The sequence below is a fragment of the Trachemys scripta genome, chromosome 7, assembly GCF_013100865.1.
Source record: "Trachemys scripta elegans isolate TJP31775 chromosome 7, CAS_Tse_1.0, whole genome shotgun sequence".
Taxonomy (NCBI): domain Eukaryota; kingdom Metazoa; phylum Chordata; order Testudines; family Emydidae; genus Trachemys; species Trachemys scripta.
In genome coordinates this window covers 64215007-64232938 of record NC_048304.1, presented here as the reverse complement: position 1 = coordinate 64232938, position 17932 = coordinate 64215007, and the positions used below count along the sequence as shown (strand labels likewise).

At 38.5% G+C, this 17932-nt stretch overlaps 1 protein-coding gene across 2 annotated transcripts in view; it reads right to left on the bottom strand.

The window, feature by feature from the left end:
* Positions 1-17932, bottom strand: part of LRMDA (leucine rich melanocyte differentiation associated) — a 929770-nt gene that overhangs the window by 393610 nt on the left and 518228 nt on the right. For both annotated transcript variants that reach the window (XM_034777348.1, XM_034777349.1), the window contains one exon: positions 10289-10428. In XM_034777348.1, the coding sequence (XP_034633239.1) occupies positions 10289-10428 (140 nt within the window). The remainder of the gene's footprint in view (positions 1-10288; positions 10429-17932) is intronic.

Genomic DNA, 17932 nt, shown 5'->3' with positions numbered 1-17932 from the left:
AAGAGAGAAAAGGGAGAGGAAAGAGTAACGGGGGGGGGGGGGGGGGGGGGGGGGGGGGGGGGGGAGAGCTGCGCACTCCAGCGGATCAAAGAAAGTTCAATACAACACGGTTTCACCTATAACACGGTAAGATTTTTTGGCTCCTGAGGACAGCGTTATATCAGGATAGAGGTGTACAACAATCATGATCATTAGCAACATCAGGTAAATTGCATATTAGGGTTTTGATCCAGCTTCCCATCACATACCCTAGAAAGTCTCATGAATTAAAGATAATATTCCAAGGTACACAGAGATGTATGCTGTGCATCAAAGGGCATTTAAGTGTCTTATGCACAGCATATTAAAAACAAGACTTTATCTAGAGATGGTACTGAGCAATATAATTTGTATCTGGCTTCAAGATCGGAATTTTGACCCTGCCACAGTTTGGAGATATGGTTCCAGTTTTGTCTCGTTACTGATATGGGCCCCATTCATCTAAACCTAGCTCAGGTTTAGATTCCAAAGTGCGCACGCATGCTCTTACACACACACACACACACACACACAGATTTTGGACAGGTGTTCAGATTCAAAGTTCTTGTTCAGTCCCATTGCTAGTTCTCTGTAACTGCATGTTTTGATCAGATAACAAAAGCTTCATTAGCTTGAAAAATACTGTTGGCTCCTTACATACAGAAGTAGAAAGCATGGCATGAATCAAAAGCAAAACCAAACACACAACTACTTCAAGTACCTGCTATTTACATACAGTCAACCAGATGTGAAACAGACTTTGCAAAGGGAGGAAGTGCCAGACTCTTTCTTGGCAGGGGGTGGAAAGGTGATTGATAATATTCCCCATGCCTAGCTGCTTCCCATAAACACCCAATCAGTCAGTCAAACTGGTAATCATACTGACTCCCTCTGGCATCTGAAAGAACTCTCACACATCCAGAAGTCCCAGAAAACCTTGCACAGTGCATATGGCTATATTTTAAAGAGAAAAATAGTGCTATTATTTTAAAGGTCGGAGTTACCTTCAAGTACTCCTCAGTTCTGGAATCTCCTTCACTAGAGGTTTCAAAAGGAGGCTGGATAGTCATCTGTCTTAGATGGCTTAAACACAACAAATCCCACATCTTGTTAGGCTAGATGACCCTTGGAGTCCCTTCTAACCCTATGGTTCTATGATTAACTCTAAGAGATTCCAGATTTGTCCCAAGTTGTGAGACCAACAGCGTTCATGCACATCACAATGTTTTTATTAATTATTTAACCTTTCTACATCCAGACCAAAAAAAAAAAAATGCTACAAAGCAGCCTTTCAGCTATATACACCTTTCCTCTGAGGCAATGGCCTTGTAAATTTTTAACAAGTGAATTGAATATGTTCACTGACACACATGGTCTACAATTTTAATATGAATCATCAGCCTATACACTTCAATTAAATAATAAAAACAGAATAATAGTAATAAACTATGCAAGGTGAGAAGTGAGTTTGCTACGTAGAACATGTCCCAAGACAATTTGTTCAGTGTAGCTAGATATTAGAGATACTGCCATACTCTCAGACACCTCACATCTTTCCTGGCTGCCCTTCCAGTCCTTCCTGACATTCTGCTGCCCCGTATCTTTCCTGAGAAGAGAATACATCCATCTTGTGTTACTGGCAGAAAAGCTCGGATGACAACAGATTCTTTCAAACGAAGACATGTACAGAAGGAAATAATATGTCAAGAGCGAAGCTCCAAATGAGCAAAGACACCCACTAAGTGTAGGGTGAGAAAAGATGAATATTCAGGTGAAGAAAACATCAGTATTAGAAAATCAGCAAATGTTTAATGATGGAATGAAAGATGCCATCAAGAAGCAGGCAGCAACAAAACTGACAACAGACGAAGACAGCCCTGTCATTTTTGCTGACTTTGGATCACAGCCTTAAATGTCAGTCTCTCTGTCATTTTAAGAGAACTTAAACTTATAACAGAATTGTTTCTACGGGAGTATTTTTCTTCTTTTCTCACTCAGGTTTTTTAAAAAAATATTCCAGAATTAGGGCCTTATCTAAAAAAACCCCACAAAATAATTAGCCAATGGTGTCACCAGGACAGAAGTATTTTCAGGGTTCCTAGTGGGGCAGATGTTCTACACGGGATGATAAAACACAAAGGCATTCTGTAACGGACTTTAAAAAGCTATCTGTCATTAGGAATAAAGTATCCCAATAATGATGCAGCTTAAAAAGAGCCAAAATTAAATTACAACTGAATGTTAAAGATATAATTACAAAGGTTTTTAATAAAATAATTGTTGAAGGCCAGCATATGACTTCCAGGGTATATTTTAGTTAACAATATAGTTCATTTGTGATGCAAATTCAGCCTAAATGTAACACCAACTTGCCATAAAAAAAAATCTATAAAAGATTACTAAAGCCCCGGAATGAGTACTACAATATCAATTCAACCCTTGTAAATATTATCCAGGGTTATTTGTTGCACAAAATCTCCTAGCTGTGATGTATGACTTAGTTACTAAGGTTATCACAGCAGTATCCTAAAGTTGCATAGTACATAAAACATTTCAGTTAACAATGCAGGAAGGTTAACTCCCACAGATAACCTACTATCAGAAGGTTAGCCCAGATGACATGCCTCTGTCAGCTTCCAGGAGCTATTGATGGTTCAATCAGTTTGTTTTGAAGGTAAAGTACAACAAAAGGGCACTAAACTTATTCAAACTGTCAACAGGGACTATCTGGAATGTTGCTTGCAGGTAAGTAATTTTGGGTGTTTTAAGACTATTATCAAACACCGATGGCTGCAGAAAAAGACAGCTACTAATAACACAGAGTGCAGCTATCATAAAATACTTTATGGCAGGCACTGGGATCTATAAATTGCATGACACATTGCAACTGCTTTAGACTTATACCATTGCCAGTTAAAAGAATACCATTGAATGAAAAAAATTCATCTAAATTTTACATTCTAAATTTAGAATATTTTGTTTTAGTTTAGGAGTTGGTTGGGTTTTTTAATGATCATTTTGAATCTTAGCACTAAGGTGCCCTGAGACTGCTGTTGTGGGGCTGACCATCTTTGCAGTAGTGTGAAAGAAGATTATTATCTGTAGTGATGAAGAAAATGGTGCGCTCTGGAAAGGGATGCTAGGAAGGTGTGTAAAGACCCAAAGGAAACCGGCTATACAAGGAAAGCAACATCATCTTTCGTCCAAAACTTCCCCTCCCTCCCCCCTCAAGTGTGTTAGGAAAGTAAACTAACAAAGGGGACCAACACAAAACAGAAGTCTAGATCACTTGTAGCTGTAGGTGGAGAAAAAAAACAAACAGTACACGGAATATCGCATTCCATTTTATCTCAGCTTTAAATAAGTGGAAATTACAATATGGACTAAAATTCATTTACCAATTCCATAAGTGTTCCATGTGATTAGGATTGTTTTAACATTTTTTGCACAGACCTGTCAAGACATTAAGGGGATATTTTCAAAGGGATGCACGGGTTGGTGATTCAGTTATACAACTCCACCATCAATGTTAATGAAAGTTGTATGGAGATTTTCCTCCCCAGTACTTGACAGAGGTGTTGAGGTCAGAGTACTGGAACCAGACTGAGGAAGATGTGAGCTGTAATACTAAATCAACACACACACTTGCACTTTTATATGCATAATATACAAACACTCAATAAACAAATAATAATAGTGTCTCCAATACTGACTTACTCCACAGCCTTAGACAAGTCACAGACAGGGGTGCTGGAACAATTTGTATAGTGGGGGTGCTGAGACCCATTGAACCAAACTATAAACCCTGTATATGATGGAAACTATTTCAAGTCATGGGGTGCGGCAGCATCCCCAGCACCCCCAGTTCCAGCCCCTATGGTCACAGACTTTCTATGTCAGTTTCCTTATTGGTAAAATGGGGGTAGCAACATTTATCTACCTTGCAGGGATATTGTAGGTATTAATTAATGTTTATAAAGTGATTTGAAATGGAAAGCTTTATGTAACTTATTTTTAAAAGGTACTCCAAGGTACATCTACATTTCCAGCAGTAGGTAAAGTACAGACATTGAACTCCCAGCTGGCACGGGTATAAACAGCAGAGTAGACAATGAGGTACAGCTTAGACGAGTAGAACAAAGTGCCCTAGACATCTGAACCCCTAGAGTCAATATCCTATACAGCTCTCTACATGCCCAAGCAGTGCCTCCCACATCTATACTGCTATTTTTAGCAGTGTAGTGTCCCACTACCAGAGCCTTTCCCCACCACAGTGAAAGGCTCCAGTGAGGGGAGGTAGTGGGGAAAGGTTCTAGAAACAAGGGAAAGGCTCTGACAGGAGGGAGCTACCAGAGCCTTTCCCTGCTGCCTGAGCCTTTCACTGCCACAGATAGGTTCACACTGCAGCCACAAGCGTGGACCTAGCCTGCCTTTCACTGCAGCATGTAGCTACGTGTGTAGTGCCGGTACTCTACCAGCTGTAGATATAGCCTGTGTTTCGCAGCCTCCGAACAGACAAAATCTTGAAAAGGATCTGACATTTAAATACATAAGAGAGTCCAGCCTCAAATGGAATTGGGGAAGAGGTTCTAACAGAAACACCAGGCAGGAGGGTAAGGAAAGCTGTTTTAAACATTACATGAAATACCTGGGTCAACCCTGATCCAACACTCATTGAAGTAAAGCAGGTCCTTATGTGCTGCATTAAATAATTATAATGTGTTAGTTTATACTTTATATTATTTGGAGGTATATTTCATTAACCGTTTAGGTTTAAGGGGTCAGAACTCATTGCCAGGCATTAACACATTATTCATTAGTACTATTGGCAATTCTAGGAAATCTTTGTTCTAGAGTCAAGAAGTCCATAACAAGAAAAGTCACACAATGTCATAGCGTCTGGACTTTCATGTGGATGCAGATTCATAGATTACCTCCCATCATAAAGCAGACATTAGTTGCAGAATATGCTGGGCTTTATGGCACCAGAGAACATAGAGAGAAGAGAACATAATCACTCTTGAACCACACTAAAAAGAAAGCTACAGGGTGCCAATGAAGTTGCCCATTGGAAATGGATCTTTGACTCTTCTTACACTATAGGAGAAGTGGATACATAGGAGTTCACATAATAGAAGGAAAAAAATGTGACATTGAGCCTGTAATGAAGGGACAGAGCAAAGGTTAAACTATACAACGACCCTTAATTTTCTCCTTTTCTCTTACTTTTAAAAAAAATACATATTAAGCTGTAAACAAATTCACGTCACAAAATTCATTTTGGGTTGAAGGATAGAGAGTTGTACATCCAGAAAAGTCTAGCATTCCTAATACCATATGTGCAACAAACTAGATGGGCAAGGTTTTGGATTAAGAACATTTCAACATCTTCATTTCTATTGGAACCTTTCAACTATTGTACTACTATATTTTTTCCCTCAAACCCTAGTAGCCTGAAGGCTAATGAACATGCATAACCTCACTTCCAGGAAAAAAATATAGTAGTACAATAGTTTACCTTTCTTATGGTTGTATCTTAAGAGGACTCTATAAGGTTATCACCATTTACTCCTCTCTGCCAAAGATAGCATATTGTACTTTTAAAGCTAATTTAAAATAAACTCAGGCATTTGTTTCCACTTGCCTTTGTTTCCATGTCAACAGTGCTATTAATGAATGCACCATTCCAGGAAACGTCAATAAGGAGCAAAGAAGAATGAACAAGTACTAAAAACTTCACACACGGTGCACACCCCTCACAATTATCTCACTTTAATGAAAATAGGTGAGGTCACCTACAGCATTAACAAATGCTTGGTAACACATTCTGACCCAGATGATTTTTCACAGTTCAATAACAACATGTTTGAAGTTTTCACTACAAACAATACACCCACCGGAGAGACCAAGTGTGGGTACAAGAGAAGCAACCAGCAATTATTGTGTTGACTTCTGTTACTTTGATCTCTGGGTCATGACCTTTGCTTTCTTGCAATCTTCAAAGCAGAGACTGTAGATGAGGTTATTTAGAATGCACACTGTTTTTCAAGCCACTTTTTTTCTGTTTCCTTTTTGGACTGGAATGTTTTCTGGCTTTCCTCCCTCCCCTATATTTTAATATACTGCTCTTAACGCCCAATTATCCCACACATCATCTGCTCTCCCCCCACCCCAAAGTATTAGAGAAACTAGGGTTACCATACGTCCGGATTTTCCCGGACATGTCCAGCTTTTTGGTCGTCAAATCCCTGTCTGGGGGAAAATTCCAAAAAGCCAAACATGTCCGGGAAAATAGGGAGGGGTTGTGGGGCTTGGATCCGCACTGGGGCCGGAGCTGGAGCCGCTGGCGGTGCTCGGTCGGGGCCAGGGCTGGGGCCAGGGCCGGACAGGCCGGTGCCCTGGGGCCCGGACTGGGCCGCGCCTCCTCGCGCCCCCCCGCCCTAGCATACCTGCTGCCTGCCTCCCTGTTTCAGGCTTCCCGCGAACATTTGAATCACGGGAAGCAGGGGAGGGGGAGGAGCAGGGGGCGGAGCGTTCAGGGGACGGGGCGGAGTTGGGGTGGGGACTTTGGGAAAGGGGTGGAGTTGGGGTGGGGCCGGGGCGGGGAAGGGGGCGGAGTTGGGGTGGGGCCCCTTGGAGTGTCCTCTTTTTGTTAGTTTAAAAAATGGTAATCCTAGAGAAACTATTTCTTGAAATAAACTCATGCAAAAATGTAATGTTGGCAAACATTTTAAACAATAGCATTTCACACAAAAAGGAAACTGAACAGACATTTAAAAAAATATACATAATCTTCACTCTGTTCTAGCATGTTCAATAGTGCTAGTTGAGAAATAGCTTTTCTTCCTAAAAAAATTTTCAAAAGAAAGAATATTTTTTTACAAAAACAGCTTTTTTTTAAACACATTCAATACCATAGATCTCAGAGGATCAGGGCCTTGCTGAAAGAATAATTTCATATGTAAAATTATGTATATAACATCCTACATGTATTTAAATATGCTATAACTTTTAAAAAAATACATTAAAATTCATTTTTTAAATTTGTCCTATTAACAGCACTTTAGATAATTAAAACTGAAATGCAGAAAAATCTATTTGACTTTTCACCACTGGGTCAGGTTTTTGCAGGGTTTTGTTTGGTTTAGTATTTTGCTTTTTGCATTTCCATTCAGCTTGTTACAACAAAAATAGTTGATAAAATCTTGATTTCTAGTCACTTACTTTCTGGTTCTCACACATCTGTAGGATGCAGCAATGTTCAGGTTGCAAGCACCAAAAGGTTTGAATTCAAAACAAAAGACTCTGTTGTGTGTGGTGTTTTGTTTTTGAAATTTCATACAGGTTTTGTCAAACTATTTTCTTTTAAAAAAAAAATTAGGGCAGAATTTTATACTGAGTCCTATGAAACTAAATACCCTGAACTCTAATTGACTGGAATGGAGGTGAGTAAGCTATGCATTTTGCAAGACGTGTCCCTTCAAATTTGGGCCTCAACTCCCTGACTACAGCCCCTTAAGCAAAACTTTTGAACTCTCACCTACCTATGTAGATACTGAGTCAATATTCTCCATAATATAGTAGCCATAATAAGTATACATACTAAGACCTTTTGATTATAATACAGTCTGGCACACTCTAGAGATATGTCTACACTGCAATTAAAAATCCATGGATGGGCCATGTCATCTGACCCGGGCTTGGGCTGTTTAACTGTAGTGTAGACATTCAGTATAAGGCTGGAGCCTGGGATCTAGGCCTCTGCGAGGTAGGGCTCAGAGCTTGGGCTGCAGCCTGAGTCCAAATATCCACACTGCAATTAAACAGCCGCTTAGCCCGAGTCAGCTGACAAGGGCCATCCATAGATGTCTAATTGCTGTATAGACTATGGAGATGTGAACTGTAGAATGATCTAATATGTTGTGCTCTAATTGCCCTGTGTAGACCCTGCTGGTGTGCACTGAAAGGTCACTAGTTCACATTTATGTAGTCCCATTTCAAACAGGACTACATTAACACAAACTAAGTACTTTTTAGTTCTCAGCTGCAGAGTTTACACAGGGTAGTTAAAGTGTGACACTTCCAAGCACTCTACAACTCATACCCCAGTAGTTAAATTACAGCACCATGCAGACAAGCCTAGTTTCTGAGATATAATTAATGCTTATGGGAAAGTACCAGGAAGTTTGCATTTCAGCTGCAGAGCTATATGTTATTTAACTACTGAGTAGGCTATTCACTTTAAAACTGGTTAATTAAAACTGTTTTTACAGATGCAAAAATGCCAAAAAAAATCTGAAAGGAGGGGGAAAAAAGCATCAATGTTGCAGTTTTCAACAGATAGATAAATCCAGTCACTTCACATTTCTGACATAGTGGTTTGCCACAGTGTGACCTAAAACTACCTTGACCTCATAGAAATCAACATTTTGCACTGAAATGAAACAACAGACATGCTTGTTTTGATGTATGGCTGTGTGACATATTATAAATATTACATCACATAACCACAGAGATTGTCAATCAATAAGATTTTTTTTTCAGACAGCACTAAATGAACCATGGGTTCTTGCCTCTGAATGGCTCCTTTAAGGTACTACTTTTGCTTAAATGATTAATAGCAGACATATTGTCAGAAAGTGTACTTAAAGTGAAAAACAGTAAACTGTAGAAATATCATTCATTTTTAAGCAATTCTCTAGTGAAAATGTCACATAAATTTACATAGAGACAGCACTATCAGGCTTTTTGTAAGCTGGGTATTAGGCATACCTTCCACTTCAGGGTGAAAGTGATGGGAAAATATTTTATAAAATCTAGGCCACGTTACTTAGTGGAAACCAAGATGCCATAGCTATGCTGAATTCAAAAGTAGGATTGTTAGAAGTTAACATCTTTAGGCTAAAGATGCACTAAAAACTTTTCTCAAAAGTTGGAAATACTGAATATAGAATGTTCATACTCAAGAGAGCTGTGCTACTGCCAACTCCACAAGCAAAATTTCAACCAACTACAGTATAAGCAATAAGCCACTGCTTCCAATCCATGCACCTTCCAAACAAACCTCCTTTCAGGTCTCCTATCCTTTCTACTGCATGTGTTGAACTATACCTCCTACATAAGTCTTTTGATCGTATAAAGATACAAACAGTGTTTTCAATATCTTAGATAACATACTGAAGAAAAAGCTTAGTTTCTCACTTGGGTAGATAGCTTACTGACCATGCTTTTTGCCTCTTGTTTAACTCAAAGAAGGCCATTTTCAGTTAGCTCATGCAGAAAATGGCAGTATCCTTGGTCTGAAATCCAGTATCATATTTGACTGGGGCAAAGAAGCTCAGACAACATCAAATAGATTTTTATCATAATAACGTCTCACTGCCAGAGGGCAGCAGCTATGAAGAATGATGTCACTCAGCAGGCATTCCACAGAGTCTTGGATCTATAGTCAATCACCGTGATCACCAATGACAATTAATCTTTATATTACATTTTGTTCTTCAAAAAATAAACCTATTTGCATATAACTAATTCCCAGCTACATTTCTGTAGGGCTACACTCAAGAGGAGACACTTTACCAGGCTTCCACTTTCAAGTGGTTCTTGTTAATTGCCAAACTTCTGCTAATGAAAACACATTCAAATGTCACATGGATATTTTGCTTATTTTAAGACTCATGGTTTGACTCTACATACTGACTGCTCTGTCTTTGAGCAGAGAAGTGTGATATCTAAAGAGGAGCCTTCTCTGTATTCACAAATTGATTTATTTTGAAATATATTGAAAGAAGCAAGTCCTCAAAATTCCTTTTCAGGAAAAAAAGAATGTAGATCTATGATAAGCTAATGATTTTAATCACCAGATTCAGCCACCCTTACTCACACAGTGAGTAGTGCCTGGCTCTGGGCAGGACTAAAGAGAGCACGTAAGCTCACAGTTAAGTTCAACTCTATTCAAGAAAGCACTTAAGAACATGTTTCACTTTAAGCATGTGCCTAACTACCATTGACTTCGGTGGGACTTAAAAAGCACATGCTTATGTGCTTTTCTGAACCAGGGTCCCCCGTCAGTAATTCCACTGAAATCAATGGGGTTATTCAAATACTAAGGCACTACACACTGCAGAATCTGGCCCAAAGGGAGCCATCTTTGTCTAACGAATATAGGAAGGTTTGTTATTTTGGGAACATGCTCTGGTTTTAGTCATCTGACTCCATCCAGCCTTAAGAAATGGATGCATCTTATCACATTTGGAGCAAAGATACTAACCTGTACCTCTGGTAGTCATCCTCATCCTTGTCCTTGCTGACCAGTTCATTTGGGCAAGCCATGTTTCCTAGTAAACTGAGGTATTCCAAGGAGGGCACCACATTAGCCAAGTGATCCAGCAGGCTTTCTAAATCTGTTATGTGTCAAAAATTGTGGGTTAAGGATTCAATGACATTAATGTAAAAAGCATTTATAGTTGCACCACCACTGATTTAAAAATGCATTTCAACAACTGGCAATCAAATTTACTATGACCCTCAGGAAGATGTCACATTAATTGTTACAAAGGCAAATGGGGCTAAATTTAAGTCAGTTTTTCGGCACAGATTGAAAGAACTTGGCTGTTGTGTCATTCTTTTCTCCTTCTCTCTTTCCTATGTGGCTCACTACAAAACATGAAAACTTTGACAAAATGATGGATACTGCGTGGTAAATGGTTAGCCATTTCAGGAGCCATTAAAGTTTTCCAACATGGAAACAAACAGTTACTTTCATAGCACATTCATCACTAATACATTCAGTCCACTGGAAAATGAATTAAAACAAAAAGGAGTCAAACCACAACAAACCACTTTCACTACAAGAATATAAATGCTTTGAGTGTCACAGCAATGCATTGATAATTATTCAATTAGTATACATGAATAAATGCTTCACTGAAAGCAACTTAAAAACCCCACTGTTACAACATGAGGTATACATCGTATACCAAGTGGAAATATACTCTGTAAACATCATCCAAATGGTTGTATAGTTGGGTGTTGATCAGACTTTTCAAATTAAGTGTATTCCTCACTACATAAATATCATCACCTTGGATACCTTAAATTAATATAAAAATGAGATTTAAATATCCACTGCAACATGGGAAATTTAAGTTAGATTTAAGCAGCACAGCACACATCAGATTGAACAAGTGCCGGGCTGTTGATTAAATGAAGAAAAAATATTCATTTTGTTAACGAAAAATATAAAAATCCTTAAAAGATTATATATAATCTTATCTCTTTCAATTATATACAAGGAAATGCTGATTCTCAGGAAAGAAGCTGCCTGTACATATATATTATTTTTACTTTAAAAATTGACTGGCTTAGATAATAGTGATTATTCTAAAACTATTCAAGAGCAATTCAGTGTTCTCATCCACTCCTGCTACTATAAACCAACTCTTTTTCAAAATAATCCTCAGTTCACTTTTCTTGCTATTATTTATACTTGATTTATGGTTTTGTATGATCTTTATTATTTTTAGCTGATGGAATTTATTTTATTTCTTCACCTCCATGTCTTAGGGGCAGCAGCAATAGGCCCCGGAATGTCAAGAATGGCTTCATTGCTAAAAACTCTTCTACTGTTGTAAATTTAATTTCCATTTTACTTCTCATGTGTATAAAAGCTCATGCTGATCATTATCAACTAAAATTTTTGTATGTTGATAGCCACCAACTCTATATTTCTATTTATGCTCTTTTCCATAAACTCTTATGTATCCTCAAATACTCTGCATAAGAATGGGGAAAGTAGCTACAGAGAGAAAATTAAGTAAGACAATGAGGGTATCACTTTGTATGGAGGATTATGTTAAAACTATCAAGGTAGATTCAGCAACCATTAAAAAAAAAGTGGAAAGATTCCAACGGATTTCAGGGAGTAGTGGATCAGGCCCTTAGACAAAGTGCATTATTTAATATTATTATTATAAAATCTATCTTTTTCTGCTACCCAAGCCTAACCAGGACATAGTGGTAACTTACTCTGATGACTCTGGACCCCTGATTCACAGATTATCCTTTTGGTGGAGATCATTCATGGCTCTCCCAGTCAGTACATAACTGACAGAAAGAAAGCAAATTTTGCTGAGGTGAAGTACTTTACGCTAGCATTGAAATTAGAGAGTCATCAGACATTGCCAAGGGAAGATCACATGATTGTTTGAATCTGGAAATAACCCTGATCCAGGTGCAATCCTGTTAATCATCTGTAGGACATCTCAAGCTACAGAAATGCTCCCTGGAAGAGGTTCTTTATCACCCCAAAAGTTAATTATTTCCATTCTTTTTCCTTAATGGCAATCCCAAGAAGTTTGCTGTTAAAGATCTGACCGTTTATTACAGAAAATTCTTAGTATTGCACAGGTAGAAAAGATCTTCCTTTACAGAGTGAGTGGGCAGAATTTTCTATCATCACTTCATTAGAAGGCTTGTGAAGCAGAAGTTTTTCAATCCTTATAGCTACTTAAAGAATGCTGAATCAGGTTGGGACAGAAGTGTTCACTATAAATATAGGGTCAGCCATGAAGATGTAGGGACCATATTTCCAAAAGTATTTAGGTGCCTAACAGTGCAGATAGGCACTTATAGCAGGATTTACAAAAGTGCCTCAACAGGTTAGTCACCTAACTTCTATTGAAAGTCAACAATAGTGACATGCCAACTTCCTTTAGGCACTCTGGTAAATCCCACAAGATCTCCATCTGCACCTTTACGAATCTAAAAATATGGTCCCAAGTATCTAGATTAAATGTGAGCGTCAGACACTGATCTTTACTTTTAGATGAAGAAAAATGTAGGTCCCTACTCAGCAGTGAAGGAGAGCTAATAACCGATGACATCAAGAAAGCTGAGGTGTTTCATGCAAATTTTGCTTCTGTGTTCACTAAAAAAGGTTATCGTCACCAGATACTCAATACAATTAACGTAAACAAGGGCGAAGAAACACAGCCCAGAACAGGGAAAGAACAGCTTAAAGAATATTTAGATATGTTAGATGTATTCTAGTCATTGCGGCCTGATGAAATTCGTCCCAGTGTACTTATGCAACTACCTGTAGCAATCTTGAAACCATTAGCATTTATTATCAAGAACTCATGGAGGACAGGTGAGATCCCAGAGGAATGGGGAAGGGCAAACATAGTACCTATCTTTAAAAAGGGAGGAGCTGGGGAATTATAAATGTCAGTGTAACTTCTATATTTGGAAAGATACTGGAACAAATTATGTAACAATTCATAAGAACCTAGAAATCTCAGTTGGGGGCTCAAGGTCCTACTATAATATAAATAATAATGAATTATCTTTCATCCAGAAGGATTCCAAACCACTTTTCAAACTCTGGGCCAAACCCTTGAATCTGAACTCCCAGCCAGTGCCTTGCTTGTTACACTGTGAAAGAAAAATTAGAGTTCATTTGCAGCCAGATACCATATCAAAGCCTGCAGAAGAAAATCCACCCTATTCCTTTGCTGCAGTCAACTAAGAGAATGATAGGGTGATAAGTAATAGCCAGCATGGCTTTGACAAGAACAAATGATGCCAAACAAACCTAATTGCCTTCTTTGAGAGAGTTACTGGCCCAGTGGATGGAAGCAGTAGACATGATATCTCGAGTTTAGTAAGGCTTTTGACACAGTATCAGATGACAGTTTCATAAGCAAACTAGGGTAATGTGGTCTAGATTCAATTATTATATAGTAGGTGCACAACTCGTTGAAAGACCACATTCAAAGAGTAGTTATCAATAGTTCGCTGTCAAACTGGGAAAGCGTATCTAGTGGGATCCCACAGAGGTTAGTCCTGGATCCAGTACTATTCAATATTTTCATTAATGACTTAGAATAATGGAGTGGAAACTATGCTTACAAAATTTGTGGATGACACCAAACTGGGAGGGGTTGCAAGTACCTTGGAGGACTGGATTAAAATTCAAAACAATCTTGACAAATTAGAGAATTGGTCAGAAATCAACAAGATGAAATTCACTAAAGATAAGTGCAAAGTACTTTAATTTAGAAGGAAAACATTAAATGCACAACTACAAAATAGGGAATAGCCAGCTAGATAGTAGTACTGCTATAAAGAATTAGGGTTATAGTGGATCAAAACTGAATAGGAGTCAACAATGTGATGCAGCTGCAAAAAAGGCTAATATCATTCTGGGACATATTAACAAGAGTGTTGTATGTAACACATACAACATAATTGTCACACTCCATTAAGCCCTGCTATGTCCAATTCTGGGCACCCCACTTTTGGAAAGATGTGGATAAATGGGATAGAGTCCAGAGGAGAGCAACAAAAATGATAAAAGATTTAGAAAACCTGATCTATGAGGAAAGGTTAAAAAAACCTGGGCATGTGTAGTCTTGAGAAAAGATGACTGAGGGGGAACCTGATAACAGTCTTCAAATATGTTATGGGCTGTTATAAAAAGGGCAGTGACAGGCTAGACAAACAGCTGCCAGGTATGGTCTATTTTAGTTTATTTGGTCCTGCCTCAGGACAGGGGGTGGACTTGATGACCTCTCGAGATCTCTTCCAGCCATAACATTTCTATGATTTAGAGATTTTAGTTTTGCATGTAAACTTCTGGGCAAGCATGAAGGGAATCATACCCCAATTCAGTTGATAGCCAGTTTTATGTGAAGTCTCACCACATTATTTACTGAGACATGCATTATTAGCAGTCTTTAATCTACCCTGTTGCAATGGAATAGATGATGGTATCCTATGGATTTTTTTTATTTTATTTAAAATAGTAATGTATGTAGCACCACAAATTTTCATGGTGTTTTACAGAAACATGGAGTAAGACACATTCCCTAACCTAAGAAATCCCCCCAAAAAACTATTTATTTACAGAAAAGTGGATTTTTGGACAGTAACAAGCAACGTATGCTGGTAGCACTTCAAAAGAAATGTGTGGAAAACGATGGTAAAATTTGAAAGCCAGAATCATTTATGTTAGTAATTGAGACCAAGTCATTACTAAAATGATTATGCCTTAGTTCATTAGTTGAACTTCTGCTCTCTAGGACTGTAACCATCACACACACACCCATGAAAAATAGCTATGAGCCCATCACATGTACAGATTTCCCCCTCGAACTAGGAGACCCATCCATCTACTGTCACAGATTATTCTTTGCAAAGTATGTTGAAGTCACGTAGGAGCTTTCTCGTGATTGAGTGCTTCCCTGAAATGAATCATAGCTCATGATGTCTCAGTGCGCTGTTTCATTAATTGGCATATCATGCGCTCATTATAAAAGATCAACACTAGGCCACCAAAATAATGCATTAAAATATCTATAAGGCTGTGCTGAGAACAGACAAAGTAAGCAGAGTCAGAAGTGGGAGTGAAAATCCATTCTCAGCTTCCCCATTGTGGTTTATTATTGCAGCCCAGAGGGTGTCATCATGGTGTGATCTGAACCAAAGAGCTGCAAAATCCTTCTATAGCGCTTTAAGACCACAATTTTAGCTCTGCTCTCTGTGAAAAGTAAATCCACCATTAAATCCAAGGACACTATTAGAGATTCTTTTTTTGAAGCGTAGACACGTTTGTGCTGGACCGATGGAGATTTTTTTTTTTTTATGTACATTTTGACTATTTAGATATTTGACTACCTACCATGTGCATGTGCGTAGCCTACAAATGTGAATACCACCGTCTCCATCACTTGAAATCTGTTTTTAAAATATCTCAACTATGTCAATTAAAGGGCCCCAGGAAGTATTCCCCAATCTCCTTATTCAGTAGTATCATCAATCATACCAATAGTTTATGTTGTTCCTAAGGACACTTACCAAAAAATAAATCCTCACCAAAAAAAATAATGAGCTATCTGTCCCTTATTTTATTCAAATTGGTTAAAGATACCACGACTGTCAGTACACACTAAATGTACAAACTTATACATGTGTATACCTCCCAATCCCAAAGAAATAGATAGAATAAACTTTTTAAAGTATGCCTAATGTGTGAGTGTGTGTGTATATACACGGACATGCTTAAAAAGTTTATTCTAGATCTACAGATATTCCTGGTTGCTGCAATATTCCCCATTTTTAACTCAGAGAATATCACTAGAATGAGTAATGTCTCTAAACCTTTTAATGTCTGCTCATTGTGCATATATTGACATAGACAAAGTATGTGCATACACATTGTGTACCACCCATTGCATAAACACACACATGCACATCAATAGATTATTTTTTTTCTACTGATAAAAATCAACCACCACATTTCAACAGCAGAATATTGGCCATACAATTGTTCACAAGAACACAGGAACTGGTGAAGCAGTTCCAATGGAGGTTGCATGCACTGTTAGACTGATGTCACCTTTTACAAGCCAGGCACACCCAAAAATATCTTCTTCCTATCTCCCTTTCACCATACTAACAATACTGTATTGTCTGTTGTGAAACAATCAAAGATACTTATATTCTTTTCCACCTAACTTGACTATCTAATATCTTCTGGTGCACATCACCATAGTATCTAAGCACTCTTATACTCAACAGGAGCAAGAAAAAGTCCAATAAAGTGGACAAGACTTCACTCCTCCTTAAAGGTGGCTGGGTCAGTAGTGTATATGTGTGCATGTGTCAGAGAGAGTTCACTTCTCTTCCCTCTCCTTTCTTTTTTCTTAGTAGTTGTTACCGTAAGAGCGACTGTAAGAGTTGGATTACAGAGTTCTGAAAGTGGCCAGGTTTGTGGTCACTTTCAACTCCTCTGGAAAGGAGTTGCACGGTATTTAAGACAGCTGCCCAGAAAGCTTGGCCTCAAGTTTTAACTTGGAGACGGACAGCTTAATTCCCTATAGAACATAACCAGTGAGGGACGTTGCAATCAGAGAATAAGAGTCACACTTTTAGTTAGCTTGGTCTATTAACGGAGGACCTCAGATATCCTGATTTTCCCCTTAGAATTACAGAAATGTAGAACTGAAAGGGACCTTAATAGGTCATATAGTCCACTCAAGGAAGGACTAAGTAATAACTAGACCATTCCTGACAGGTGTTTCTCTAACCTGTTCTTAAAAACCTTCAATGATGTAAATTCCACAACCTATCTAGGCAATTTATTCCAGTGTTTAACCACCCTGACAGTTAGGAAGTTCTTCCCAACGTCCAACCTAAACCATTCTTGCTACAGTTTGAGTCCTTTGCTTCTTGTTTTATCCTCAGGGATTAAGGAAAACAATTTTTCTCCCTCCTCTTTGTAACAACCTTTTATGTACTTGAAAACTGTTATGTCCCCTCTCAGTCTTCTCTTTCCCAGATTAAACAAACTAAATTTTTTTCAATCTTCCCTCATAGGATGTTTTCTAGATCTTTAATTATTTAATCAGTCGATCCCTATCATGGCATCACCCTTGTTTTTTTACCCCTTTTATCCTTACCCAGAGATTTTCAACAAGTCCTCCTCCTATTTCCATCTCAACCTCAGTGCAAGTGTACACATCTTCGTATACAGACATCTAAAATACTGATTTGATATCTCCTCTATGTTCCCTCTTTTTTCCCTGATATAATTGCCCATGCTCTCCCCAGATTTTGACCCTTCTCCCAGGTCTCTATGATTTTGAATTACCTGTGGGCTTTTGTCTTCTGCCCCCATAGAACCTAGTTTAAAGCCCATCTTGCTAGGTTAGCCAGCCTTTATCCACAGATATCTTCCCCTTACTCAATAGATGGATGCCATCTCTGCCAGCAGTCCTCCTTTCCAGAACAGCATGGAAGTCCTGTGGTCTGTGGAAGCTGGTATTGCCTCCTGGCAAGACCATCAGCAAATTCATGCATTCCCCTCCAAGATGCATTTTTCTCTGCCTGGGCTCCTACCCTTGACCAGAAG